This window comes from Coccidioides immitis (genome assembly GCF_000149335.2).
Source record: "Coccidioides immitis RS genomic scaffold supercont3.4, whole genome shotgun sequence".
Lineage (NCBI taxonomy): Eukaryota > Fungi > Ascomycota > Eurotiomycetes > Onygenales > Onygenaceae > Coccidioides > Coccidioides immitis.
This window is the reverse complement of record NW_004504311.1, coordinates 1,176,352-1,190,469: the sequence shown is the minus strand read 5'-3', so window position 1 is coordinate 1,190,469 and position 14,118 is coordinate 1,176,352. Positions and strand designations below refer to the sequence as shown.

The following is a 14,118-nucleotide window of genomic DNA, read 5'->3' as shown; positions in this document are numbered from 1 at the left end:
GAGCCGACCCTGCGTACAAATCCACCAGCGGCTATATTATTACCATGAACAGAGCTCCAATATCATGGAGATCACAGCACCAGACATCCGTCTCGAAATCTACAACCAAAGCAGAGTATTTGGCAGCTAGCGAAGCTGCTTGTGAACTGGTTTGGATCAACGACCTGTTGATAGATGCCGGGGTAATTAGTGAAGGCTCAGCAAGGCTAAGGAGCTCAAAATTAAGTGTTGACAACAAGGGAGCCATTGACTTAGCCAAAGCTGAAGCTATAACGCGAAGAGCACACCATATTGAGATTCGGCACCATATGCTAAGAGACTGGGTGCAAAAGGACAAAATCTCAATCAAGCACATTGGAAGCGATGCAAATAAAGCTGACGGGCTCACGAAGGCTCTTGCAATGGATCCCTACGCTCAATTCGTGAGCACGATAGGGGTGACAAGTTGATACAGGAAAATATGGAGGTTTATCAGTGAAGCCAGCGAAAATACAGTATCACGGCGAAACAGAGCTAAGCCTAAAGAAGGAATAAATCTGGATTCTGTAATTAATTTTTATCACAGATTTGTGAGATTTGGAAGCTTTGGATCTTTGTGGCTCTCGCTCGCTGCTGGAGCTCGTTGCATGGGGGGGTGTTAGGTAATCCAACTAGCACCTCGCTCACGTGACCCACATAGATTAGCCGAGATTCCCCTTTAGGTAGCTTAGTGAATGACAAGCATACAAGTCCTCCATCAGAGAAGTCCTCGGGCCGACAAATATCCGCTACGGACAAGGTTTGGTGCCTGCATTTGGAGATCGAGGTTTATCTGTTGGCATTCAAACAATATACGGAGTACGGAGTACAGAGCTCGCTTTGAGGTTGCCTCAGGTCCCTCTTCGAGAGCACAATATTCTACCCAAAACTATCATTCATGCTTATCTTCCCACAGCGCCGTACCAGCACAATCCTAGAATACCGCCAAATATAATTGCAATAGCAGGGGGTACATTGAACCAAGCGTTCTCAGCATATGTCAGCGCGGCCACAACCAGCCAAAAAGGTTCTTTTCCCAAACTTTGCCCAGAAGAAGCATCGGAACTCAAGTATCCTATCTCCCATAACCGGTAAACGGCTGTGAAGACGAGTCCGACAGCCGTTGAATTCATCCCGCGGAGCACGCTGGTCGTAATTGGATACTTTCTTATAACCCGCCAACAGCTCTGAAATCCAACGGCCAATGTGATTCCGGGGAGAAAAATACCGATGTATCCTAAAAAGGCGCCAAGTATCGTTGGAGAGCTGGTTGAGATTACTGCCAATGCCCCCAGAAACACCGCAAAGTTGAAATTCGGCCCGGGGAACGCTTGAATGATGGCTAGACCGATAAGGAAGTCCCTGGCACTGACCCAGCCAGGTTCCACGACGTATTCTCGAAGAAGGGGGATAACAACAGGCCCACCACCAAAAATGATGGTTCCGGCCAGATACATGTTTGTGAAGAGATCCAACTCAAGCGGTGGCTTATCCATGGTTCCTCGTACTACCAAGATCGCGATAAAAGACGCTGGAATATTTATTAGTCCATGAACCTTTTCCACTTGGTGTAAAAAGGACTACTGTACCGAAAAATCCCACGATGATTAAGATACCCCACTTCAGCGACAGAGAATGAGATTGTGTATCGACACGGATAGAATCTCCAGTTGACTCACTAGGAGGGCCTGGATGTCTTTCGGATGTATCCGGTGCATCATCGTCTTTTGAGACCGTCCGTCTTTGTACACCCGTGGTAGTTGACGCTTGTTGGAGTGGTATACTTGTTTGGGCAGTGCCTTCTTCAGTATTTAGCTCAGCAGCTCTGTCTTGCCTTCGGAGCTTCCTGCGCAACTTTGCAACATTTCGTCGACCGTAAAGGTCCCATACGGCGGTCGAACAGCCACCTATTACCATTAACGTTGGAAAGTACCACAAGGCATTGTAACACAGCCCGGCACACGCTCCGCCAATAACAAGGATTCTGGTTATGTTATCTTTTATAGACTTCTCCGCTAGCTGGAAGCCATCTGTGTTAGCATTGTGGTATCCATATATGTGCCTGGGGGGAAGTTACTTGAACTGCTGCCAATGCAATGATGCCAACGGTTGAAGCATTCAAGCCAGATAGAAGAGCATATACAATGTCTGGTAACAGCTCATCCAGTCTTTGAACTCCCAGCGAAAGTCCAAACATGCCCACGGCGCCTGGCAAACTGTTCGGGCACAATTAGCCGCCACCTATCCGTCTTTCAAAAAAAAAAAATATAGGAGCACTGACCTCCAGGCTAGCAAGGTAACTATGGCGGGAAGAAAGCCGGCATGGATGAGGGCCATGCAGAAGAGCATTTTGGTGCTTCCGGGGCCGGGCAAAGCTTGACACAAGGCAAAAAGCTCTTGGTACTGTTTCACGCATCGTTCATGCATATCAGTGCGAGAATTCCAGCGAGGGGGTAAGCAACCACAGGAAGCTCATGTCACACCGTTTGCTCATCAATCCATGGTGTTTTGCCTCCAAGACCCTCTACAAAGCGCTGATAGAAAATTCGAAAGTGGACAGGAGGCCCTCCGAAGGACGTAAAGCCCAGGTGCCAGGTTCGCATTAGTACATCGTAAAAGCGAAGCAACAGCTTGTCATTGTTTGCCTCGTATGCGGTGGCAGGGCCACGATCAATGTTGCGAACAGCATTGATGAGAGCGGCGAGGGACATAATTGGTCGCTTTCGGACGATTTGCTCAATGGACGATTTCTGTTGAAAAGGACCATGAGGAGTAAACTTAGGCCCAGGAGTTTGATAACCAGTTCCAGGCTATTTCTTTTATGTATCGAGGGGCAGCAAAGTTCGTAATTAACTTCACTTTGGTTCTTAGCCGATCCTCGCACTGATCGAATCTCTTGTCACCGTCACGCTCTGGTATCCTTGCCTCTGATTCGACAAATGATTCGACGACGTGTGCAACGCCACGGCAGGTAAGGTTCGCACGTAATATTGGTCCCCACCACGCCAAGCCATATCAGGATTAGCCCAGCTGAGCTAAGCAAGATCTCCGCCGGCACTTTTCTCTCTCTCGCTGAAAACTTTTCTCCTTCCCAAAATTCCTTTTTTTCCCACAGCGCTCGAAAGTGTCGGTAAACACAGCAAAGTCGTGTTCGAGACAGGCCGACCTGCCAAGTGGCATCTGAGCCCAGCAATGAGACAGTGTGGCCTGTAAAGGATTTCATGACAGGATTCCACTACATGTGCATGAAGGTATGCTTTTTTTTCCACCTTGCTCCGGAGTACTTTCCCTCACATGATGATAAATCCCATTTTTCAATGTTTCTGGTACCTCTTATGTCAGGGACGGGCATTCCATGCCTTGTCCCGATGATCTTAATGGACTTCTGATACTTGCATTCCTCCTATTGGCCTTTAAATCTGGTCTTGACGAACATCTAACTTGGAAGTGAAGCTAATCGGAGCTATGAGATAGGTGTTTTGACAACGGCTGTCCCACTAATGCTATCTCCTTGAACCCAACGGTCAAACTTTGATCAGAGGCCCAAATACAAAAAAAAAAAAAGAACCTACCGGTTGCTTTTGGAGTGTCCGGGCCACATCGTTCAGATTATTAACTCCCTGGCTCAACCATGGACAATGATAGAGTTGAGGTCCAAGAAAGCTCGGGATGAGATAACGAAGACCAATAGAGGATGTCATAGTTGATCATGACCAACGTAGCATACTCACTACATGCACAATTTGAGGACTGCAACAATCCAAGTGAATGAAGCTTGCTCAGTCCAATATGGAATTGATATTAAATATCTCCTTTAATGGCCGTACAAACTTGGAGGTCTCGCAAAACCTTGGATGTTGGCGGCGTCGTTTAGGCAGGATTTGAATGATCCGTGCAGTAGCTTGACACATACCCTTGAATTCTAACGTGCGACTCTTGAGGCAGAAAGGGGTGCAAGTGCTTTGTTAAGAGCTATCTTCAATATTTGGGGAAGCTGAAGCAAAAGGGGCACCTAGTCTCTGTTACTCCGTAAATATCTATAGTACGAGGGGCAATTCAATTCTTGCGAGACTGTCTAGTTAAACAGGCTTAAGATGTTTATGACACAGCCGAGCGTTTTTATATGCAAGAAATACTGTCAAGCTTTGATTCTGTGACACTCGAGCAACTCGTAAGTTCAGATGGTGCTGTCACAAGTGACACAATTCGTGTCAAAACAGTAGGTCTCAACTTGAAACCACCCAAAGCCAAGCCATCTCCTCCTGGTTCAGGCCCTTTTTACAGAGGCACAAAGAGCACATGTCGGATCTAGGAGAGATGTCGAGTGCACAACAAACATGGTCTATCAGGTGTTAGCGGTCTAGTTGCATACCCCCTGCTGTTTTATAATCGATCGATGTGTTTGACCAACACTGATGTCACACCTCTGAGCGGACACTTTCACATCTTGTCTACATTTGAAACCTGTTCTTCTGGGAGTCAAGGTCTCTTAGATGTGATGTTGAGGCACTGGGGACTTGTATAAAGCCATGTTGATGCTATCCCATGAGGATTCGATTTCATCCTCATTGCCAGCGCCAGCCATACAATCTTTTCCGTCTATTCATTTCTTAATGTTTAGTGTTTATTGAGGGCCTTTTACATTCATTTCAGAGGTTTAATATTAATTTCCTTCTATCTAAATTCAAAATGAAGTTCTCCAATATTGTTGCTCTTTCAGCTTTGGTAGCTGGCAGCCAGGTTGCTGCTCATGGCACTATCACCCTCATCAAGGGCGCCAATGGTGTCAACATGCCCGGCCTGACAGGTAAGCTGCTTACCCTTCCAACTGCTCAACGTTTTAATACTATGTCCTGTGGATCGACGGCTGACAGGGTTGATTTAAGTGGTCGACGGGACACCACGCGGGTGTGCTTCTGCGGCCTGCGGTGCGCAGAAGGACACTGCGATCATCCGACCCGGTGAGATGGGATCTAGAGCATCTGCGCTTGGCCGTACTAGCTACGGTGCTGTAGACCCGAGAAACGTAATGAATGCATTTATGGGCAGCAACTCCAAGCGCAGACACGCTCGTGAGTTTCTAAACGGCGAGTTCTGATCCTCCATGCGAACTCTGAGTGGTTAGCGACTAACAACATGTATAGCTCGCCAATTATTGAATGAAGCAGCGTCTGCGATCACAGGCCCGGCTGGCGCAGTACTCAATGGTAGAGTTTTCACTTGCAATATTTGCTTTAGACACAGCTAATGAATGAACTTCAGGCATTCAAGATCTCGTTCAGGCGACCCCGCTGGGACCAATCGTGGACAGTATGTATATAATTTAGCCTCTGTTTTCTGGGGTGACGTTGACTAAAACATCCTCAGATATCCAAAACGTTGGGAACGCCCTTGGAGGAGCAGTTCCGGGTATGGCCTCCGGATCTGTAACTCCGAGAGGAACGATGGAGACTGGAGTCCAACAACATTCCGGTATGGGCCAGTCTGGGGGACTGCCTACAGTATCTTCTGACGGAATGATCACGATGATTTACCATCAGGTAGGCAGATCATCCTAGGTTTGATGATCAAGGGAGCTAGCGCTAACACTCTGTATGTTCAGGTGAACCAAGATGGAGCCGGTCCCCTCGTAGCCGAGATCGACCCATCATCCGGCGGCCAGGACCCCAGCGCTTTCCAGAAAGCCAAGGTTGTTGAGAACGTCCCAGGAGTGGCTGGATTCTCCACAAGCTCTAATTCTGACTTCGAGATCAAGGTCAAGATGCCCGAAGGGATGAAGTGTGCGGGAACCATTGGATCTGCGAAGAATGTCTGTGTTGCGCGGGTTCGCAATACTGCCATCTCTGGTCCTTTTGGTGGCGCTGCTGCTTTCACACAGTAGCCTCGCCCTGACAAAAGTAGAAGGCTTGCTTGGGGCACGCGGGGCGTAGTTCAGTTACATAGTGGATGCTCGGCTGCCATTGATCGGATGATTGATTGTTACATAAACTAATGTCCCGTTTTAAAAGACGGATTAATGTCCAATATACAGTTCTTACCATCTGTTGAGCATGGCTCTGCCCTGGTTCGCCTGAGAATGATGGGAAGTCAGGAGATAGAATTTATTATGTGGAGTACGGAGCATTCTGTGCTCTCTCGAGAGCTCAGCGTCAGCGGAGGCAACCTCCAGGGCCCTGCACGCGTTGTAGAACTGATCTGATCGGCATGGGCTAAAATTGAGCTAGCTCCTCTTAAACACCGTGTATGAGAGTTTAATAGGGGGTTAATCTTCCTTTGGCAATGGCAGTCAGTTGATGAAGAGAAGAACTGCTGTGTGAAGAGCTGGAGGGTGGTTAATGATCTCGGCAGGGATCAAGATAACATTGAGTAAATTATAGAAGCACCATGAAGCAGTGCCATACTCTATGTGCTGTACATACATTTGGGAAAGTAGGCTTTCCTTTACCTAAGTAAAAGTATGAAAAAGCTTTGAGTTGGATGCCAAGACATCTCTCCCAAAATCTCAAAGGTTTAGTTAGCTCAGTCACAGTTAAAATGGACATCCCGACACAAACAATCATCCCTCCATTAAGTAGTTTGTTAGTCCACACGCCCCATCTCGACTCCAACATGCTTGAACACAAACGCATATGCCTCTACCACCGCCTGCCACTTTTTCCCATCTGCATCGCTAAACAGATCAAACAAGTGCGGCTGGCCCTCCAATAAACTGATCCCCGCGGGGACCCCTGCTTTCTTCAATGCCTCGTACGTCCGCTGCGCTTGTTGCCATGGGATTAAATCGTCGTCTGTTCCATGCACCAGATACGTTGGTGATCTGCTCTTCCCTCTCACTATCTGTGCGTATGGGCTGATCTCGATGATTTGCTCCGGGCTCGGCTGGGGCAGACATTCATACTTCTTAAGTTCGTCGGCTGGGACGCCGGCCTTTGCGGGGAGGCCATTGCAGAGGACTGGCAACGTTTGGCCGCGCCAGTTCATGTGCAGGATTATTTTGGAGCGGGCGTCGGATGGACACATCCAGCCAGCTGTTGCTCTCTTGGATGGAGGAACATTATAGGCCGTAATCTGACTAAAATGAGCATATCTACCGGCCATACTTGTCACACGCATGTTAGAGAATACGTACTGGTCGTTGGGAGACTCCGGCTAAGAGATCAATCTCTTCATCGGCATAAGATCGCGAATTACAAGGGAAATTGGGCCCCTTCCAGACTAAAATAGACACAGCCGTTCAGCAGCACACTCAACAAATGAGCCGTGGTAATCCGGGAAACTTACATGGATCCTCATAGTCCGTTGGACAATAAAACGATAAAATGGCATCCGGCGGCCGAATTTCTTGTGAGCTTTCTATCGTCCACGAGAGCGACAGTGCCAGCGTTCCACCAGTGGACCAGCCAACAACTGCAACTCGATCAGAATCAATGCTAAGATATGACGATGATCTAAGTTTAAGCGAGGGGAGCTTCGTTTTCACCCAGATGAACGCATCTTGCACATCGCGCATCGGCCCATCGACGAGTGTCGTTTCGGGACATAGCCGATAATCGACGCTGACGGGGAGAATGCGATGCTTTAGGAGATATTGAACTTGCTTCGGGTGAACATCCTTTCGGGAGAGCATAGTGTGACCACCCCCATGGATTAGGAGAGCTAATTTTGGTATAATCTGTTAGTACACCCCTTTCTCAGGGTTTTCTTCCCTGGAAGTTCTACGTACCCACAGGCCATGGTTGAGAGCACTTTGACTCCGAAACAGGATAATGTATATCCGCCCGAAGCAGCGTCTTGTCATCGGTGACGCTAAAAACCAGTGTTTCTGAATCGGTGGCTTCATTTTTCTTCTCAACCCAAGATTGCGTGTTCGAAGAAACCGCATGTTCGGTGAATCCAGTTATGATTCGAACCGTGTTCGCCTCTAGACTCGGCCCGTCTGTCATTGCAACGTGCTTAAATCCGGCATGTTTCATGCTCCGCTCCCAGAATGCCTCGTCTGCTAAAACATGCTCACGTCCATCTTCAAACAACCACCATCCCTCCAAGAGTCCAAACACCATATCAAACCAAAACATGTTCTTCGTGAACTCCACAAGCGACACAAACCCGCCGGGCCGCAGCATCTCGCAGATACGTGTGAGTGATCGAGGCAGGCTGCTCGTGGCATGAATACAGTTGGTGGATAGAATGATATGAAAACGTCCCGTTAACTCCTCTGGAGGTGCCTTCTCAATATCCAGCACCATGAAATTCATATTTCCATAGGTTGAGAATTTCCGTTTCGCGGCTGCCACTAATGACGGGGAGATATCGCTGAAAGTATAAGTGAAGTCAACTCCAGCTCGGGAGAGGACGTCGACAACCCATCGCGTTGTAGCTCCTGTTCCGGCTCCAACCTCCAGAACGTGAATTTTGCCTTCCCCCCGATTTCTAAGCGACTTCTCTAAGAAGCTACCTAGCAAACGGGTCACCGCCAGATACATCGGCCCATTACGGTATACATCCTCGAGAAGGTCCTTGTTTCTTTTGGTCCCAAATAGAAGTTGTAGAGGATCCTTTTGGCCGTTCACCAGTGATGCCATAATAGAACCACATATATTCAATAACTCGTGCTCCTTCGCGTGCTGCGGATGGTCCCGAACGATTTGAGAATAAATTTCGTGCGATGGGGTGTGATCTATGGGCTTCTCAGACCGAATATAGTCTGTTCCTGTGAAATCGACAAGCTGTCCGTCGCGGAGGACTTCATAGAACACACATCTTAGTCTCTGATGCCTGGGCAACACTAGCAGGTCCGGCACAATTTGCCCCGGCTGGAGGACATCTAGAGGGCATCCCAAGTCTCTGAATGCCTCCACTACGTATGCTAGCACTAAGCGAGATTGTGCTGGGAATACATTCTTCCAGAACCCGAGAAATCCGGTTTCCTTTGCGTACATTTCAAAGTCGTAACGGATATTCTCGAAAGCATGTTGCACCTCCAACAGTTTAGCGGCTGCTTGCGGCCCCGGCACTGGTATGTTCTCATCTTCCGTATCAGTGGTCAGCTCCGCCGCTGGGGTTGACGCAGCGAAGTCATCTGCAGTGGACGACCCTGAAGAGGACCCGCTCCCTATAATCATGTCGCAGAGGTCCCCGAAGGTAGACTCAGTGGTAAGTTGTGTCACATCGATCTTGATGCCATAAAGGCGCTCAATGTCTGTAGCGAGCTCCATGCATAACAAGGAGTCAAGGCCCTGATCCGCTAGATTTGTAGAGCGGAGGAAATCAGCACTGCACTCCAGATGGCTTGCCACTAGTTGGGCAATGCGTCTTGAGACTTGCTCGTTGGGGCCCGCAAAAGAAGCCTTCGGTGCATTGTCTTTTTTCTCTCTTGGCAAAACCGCCTCCGTTAGAGTCGCGGTCATGGTCTGGGTCAACACCTTATGACCTGGTGCAACTCGCTGGAGAACATAGTCACGAAGAGCCCGGAAGGTGATCAAGTCTTGGACATCGGACTGAGGAATATCAACTTTAAAAACTGCGCCCACTTCGGTAACGATTTCAGTTGCCATTAGCGAATCAATTCCGAGATCCTCAAGTGTCGCTTCATCTTTGAATTCACTTTCGGGCACGTCGGTGATTTTGTTGAGAAGCTGGCGAAGCTCTTTCTCGAGATCAGGTTTGACTGGCTCCTCTATGGGTCGGGGAATCGTCGATGACTGGTCCAACTGGATGGGAGGAACCGGCATGCCAAAATCACTCTCTTTTGAGATTCTTGGATCTGTGGCAGGAATGTGGCTAGCAGCAGGGAAACCTTTAGCAATTAGGTCTACCCCTGCGCCTGTAGCATTCGCTCTCGCTAACACTTTTCCTAGAGAAGTGATGAGGACACGATTGAACCTCGCTCCCAGGATAACCATTACAAGTTGCCGTCTTATGGCATCAAACACGTATATGTCGTTTTCGACCTCCTTATCGTTGAGCATATGCATATTAGAATAGACACTCCAGCTGCCATTGCCGTTAGACAGCTGCATTTCTGGGCCAAACTGGATACGGTCGACTTTGGTGCACACGAACACGTTACTCTCACCGCAAACATTAAGGCTGTTAACGTGCAGCCCAGCCACCTGGAGGAAGTTATCGAGAGCTAAGGGGTTGGACACTTGTTCCTTAGCCCACGGGAGTTCAGGGTTCTGGAGGATGACTTGCGCCACCACCTCTCCTGCCTTCGAGGCGATTCGAGACACCCCTTTGTAGTAGGTGTCATATTGAACAACCCGATCGAAAACCCGGTAGATCAAGGATCCCGTCATGCCCTCGCCATCGGTCTGGGCAATGAGGCTCTCGAGATGCTGATATGGAAGCAGTCTTACTGTTCTCTCAAATTCACTACGAACCTCAGCTCTGCTAGAAATTGTCACTTCACCAGTTGCATGAAGAGGGAGATCAGCCTCCTCAGAGCGGAATGGTCTGGGCATGGTGTAGAATGCAAACCTCCAACGGTCATTGTTGGAACCAAGTTGAGTTAACAGAAGCTTCACATAGATGTCATGACCTATTCCCAACGGGGCGACAACATCCAATGATCGCAGACAAAGCCCAGCCGAAGAAAGCGTTACCGCAGACGGATCATGGAGGTGAAGCATAATTGCTCGTGAGACAAGCTCGACATAAAGCGGCGCTGGACATAGTGGATTCTGCAGCACTGCATGACCTTGAACCAGTCGTTGCCATTCTTCACACCGTGGATCAATGCAAAATACTGCCTGTCGTCGTTCACGGTCACCAAACCCAGAAAAGGACAGTAGTTTCGCCGGTCCTGGCTCCTCTTTCTCACTTTGTTCTTGAATATTCTTACCCGCTCCAGAAGTCGATGCCGGCTCGACCTCGACCCAGTCTAGCCAATGCTTTACCTTCTCAAACTGGTATGGTGGTAGGTTGATCTGCGTATAATGCCTTCTCTTCAAACGGTTGAATGGCCAGAATTGAACGTGGTGGCCATTCTTCCACAGATTGACTGTCGTGTCAGCCAGAGAGCCCATTGCGTCTTCTCTGCTGAGATTGATTGGAAAAAACGAGTGCTTGGACGCAGTGCCTCGGATTGCCCGTCGAGCCATACTCACGATCGAAGAGTTGGATCCGGCCTCAACCCATGTACAGGGACCGTATCGCCGAATAAGTCGGTCCACAGCCTCTTCAAAATACACAGGTATGCGGGTATGCTCTGTGACAAGCGCAGGGGTTACAAAACCCCAGGATTGGCCCTCAGAACAGGTCTCAATAGGGATTTTAGGTTGGTTAAACGTCAAAGTCTTAGCTAACTGATCCAGGTCTTTCAAGATTGGTTCTGTGAACTCGGAGTGAAAGCCATGGGTAACATTCAGCTGTTTGTATTTGACTGCTGCGGACTGATTGAGAAGCCCGACCAAGCCTTGGACGGCAGCCTCTGAACCGACGACAACGTGGCTCCTGGGCCCGTTATAGCAGGCAATTTCCAGTCGATAGTTTTGATCTAGTGTGTGGGCAGCTGCTACCAGTCGGGCAGTTGTCTCGATATCAGCATCCAGCGCGATCATCGATCCTCTTTCTGGTCCCCATTTTTGTGCCATTAGCAGAGCCCGCCCATGGACTAGTTTTAAACCATCTTCCAGCGAGAGGACCCCAGAGATTGTCAAGGCAACTAACTGTCCAAAAGAATGCCCTAAGACACAGTCAATGTGCAAGCCACTGTCTATCCAGGTTTTGGCAACGGCGTACTGCAACGCAAATTGCATAGTCTGCAGCATGACGATATCGTCGCGGGGCTCTGTCTCGAAGATCCCGGGGTAAATGCTCTGCATCCCGAAAGCTTGGAGTTTCTCATCGCACTGGTCGAGATATGAGCGTAGGATTGGGGAGGATTCTAGTACCATTTTATTCAACCCAATCAATCGATTTGTCTGTCCCCCAAACACCAGAATGACATGTTTGGGTTTCGATGGCGCTTCAGAAGATGATGGGGCGCTAGATCCAGATGCCACGACACGCAGTTGATCATCCAACTCTGTCATGCTAGGTACTGTGACTTCAAGGGAACATGGAAGTGATCGATTTTGTTTGTCGCTCAGATTGCACGCAAGATCCGCAAGGGTATTGCTGGACGAAGGAGGGAGACGAGTCATAAATGCTCGCAATTTGGCTGCATATTCACTCAACGCTTTTGGAGAATTTGCTGACAGGAAAATAGGGTATCTCGATAATGGTTTAGCATGCCCAAGTTCGGTTGATGGTGCAGGCGGTTCCTTAATCACCATTGCTGCAATACTACCTGCAGCACCATAGTTGTTCACACAGCCAATCAAAGTTTCCGCTTTCCAAGTCAATGTGTCTGTCGGTACAGCTAACTTTTCTCCTTCAAGGATGATTTTTGGGTTCAGCTGCTGAAAACTGGCCTGTCTCACAATCTTTCTTTTCTGGATCATCAGCACTGTCTTGATCAGACCAGCTACTCCAGATGCACCTTCAGTATGACCGATGTTACCCTTCACAGACGCAAAATAAAGGTTTTCCTGTCGCTTGGGCCCTCCAAAAACCTCTTTGATTCCCTGAAACTCCTGGGGATCCCCAATGCGAGTTCCCGTACCGTGTGCTTCAAGATAGGTAACTTGTTCTGGAGATACATTCGCCAGTGCCAAGACCTTCCGGTATAAGGCAGTCTGGGAGGGACTGTATGGCACTGTGATCGGGACTAAATTACTGCTTTGTTTGACGGCGGAAGACATGATCACTCCAAGAATGTTGTCATTATTTGCAACAGCATGTGACAACTTTTTCAACATCACCAATCCAACTCCTTCTCCGCGACAGTACCCATCTGCATCGGCATCAAAAGACTTGGTTGCGCCTGTTGGACTCAGAAACGATGCGGCCGATAGATTTTGGAAGAAATATGGGCTGGTGAAGATGGAGACACCCCCTGCTAACGCCATGTGGCAGCCTCCCTGCAGGATTGCCTTGCATGCAGCATCAATGGCTACCGCAGACGAAGAACACGCAGTGTCGAAGGTCACGGACGGACCGGTCCAGCCGAAGAAATGACTTATCTTTCCAGTCAAGAACGCTCTGAGTGTTCCTAGAGTAGAAAACGCATTCGGGGGGTGATTTGCGACATTATCATTGTAATCCGATGCACAGACACCCACATAACAACCCACGTCGGTATTCGGGTCGGTCTCGCCGAAATATCCGGCGGATTCGAGGGCTTGATATGCAACCTCAAGTAAGAGGCGCTGTTGAGGGTCCATAGAGGATGCTTCTCGACCGGACTTTCGGAAGAACTTATGGTCAAAGCTCTCGATTGAAGAAATGAAATTTCCATTATAGATGGATTTATCCTGATGTCGACGATTGTTCTTTGTGGCGAATCGCTCTGAAGGAGCCCCCTGGCACATGGATTTGCCAGCAAGGAGGAGGTCCCAGAATTCTTCGAGGGACTCGGCGCCCGGGAACTTGCAGGCCATGCCGATAACGGCTATAGCATTTTCGGGATAGTCTTCGTCCATGATTGTGCTGAGGATTGTTGCTCCAAATAGTGCTGTGGTACCAGTTTGGAGAAACGGGAGATTAGGTGAAGATGCGAAGCACCTATCAAGAGATCAAAAGGTGTTGAAGCCGTATGTATCGATCAACTGGGAAGCGATGAAGCTCACTTAGTTACTTACCAGCGCATGGCAGTTTAGTTAACTCTAATATTCTGAAAAAACAGCAATCTTGACCTCCGTTTTCAGCTGCTACATTTCCGAGCTTGTGTCGAACAGCTAACATGGTCGGGTCCAAGCAAAGATGCACTCGGGTCCTACGGAACACGGCAACCCCGTGCTTTATCGTTGCTAGTTGTTGGCGGCATTCGACCAGGTATGTTGGAGTAGTTTAACCACCCTCGACTGGTGAAGCAGAGAAACCACCGGGCAAGGGCAAACCCAACGGACTGTCGCATTGCAAATAACCTTATCCAGCCCTGCAGCACGTTATACATACGTCTAAGCAGTAGGCCTACCTAAAAAGTCAAGTTTCATCGCCTAACAAGTTATTCGAGACTCTGAGGTCTAGGCCGGCTGCCCGATAAATCATAGAGAT

The 14,118-nt window shown here is 48.8% G+C and overlaps 3 protein-coding genes across 3 annotated transcripts; 1 reads left to right on the top strand and 2 right to left on the bottom strand.

The window, feature by feature from the left end:
- Nucleotides 1-920: 920 nt before the first annotated feature.
- Nucleotides 921-2,729, bottom strand: CIMG_04691 (chromate ion transporter; the record flags this gene model as incomplete). The annotated part of the gene is made up of 5 exons (XM_001245249.2): nt 921-1,549; nt 1,608-2,037; nt 2,096-2,234; nt 2,300-2,421; nt 2,502-2,729. 5 exons carry the CDS (start codon nt 2,727-2,729, stop codon nt 921-923), a joined length of 1,548 nt encoding a protein of 515 aa, XP_001245250.2.
- Nucleotides 2,730-4,707: 1,978 nt separating this feature from the next.
- On the top strand, nt 4,708-5,899 carry CIMG_04690 (cell surface protein Mas1; the record flags this gene model as incomplete). Its single annotated transcript, XM_001245248.2, has 6 exons — nt 4,708-4,825; nt 4,905-5,105; nt 5,163-5,225; nt 5,281-5,328; nt 5,386-5,558; nt 5,621-5,899. The coding sequence occupies 6 exons, from the start codon at nt 4,708-4,710 to the stop codon at nt 5,897-5,899; spliced, it is 882 nt and encodes a 293-aa protein (XP_001245249.2).
- A 698-nt stretch (nt 5,900-6,597) lies between these two features.
- Nucleotides 6,598-13,544, bottom strand: CIMG_04689 (polyketide synthase; the record flags this gene model as incomplete). Its single annotated transcript, XM_001245247.2, has 4 exons — nt 6,598-7,086; nt 7,148-7,233; nt 7,300-7,674; nt 7,742-13,544. The coding sequence occupies 4 exons, from the start codon at nt 13,542-13,544 to the stop codon at nt 6,598-6,600; spliced, it is 6,753 nt and encodes a 2,250-aa protein (XP_001245248.2).
- Between the last annotated feature and the right edge of the window lie 574 nt (nt 13,545-14,118).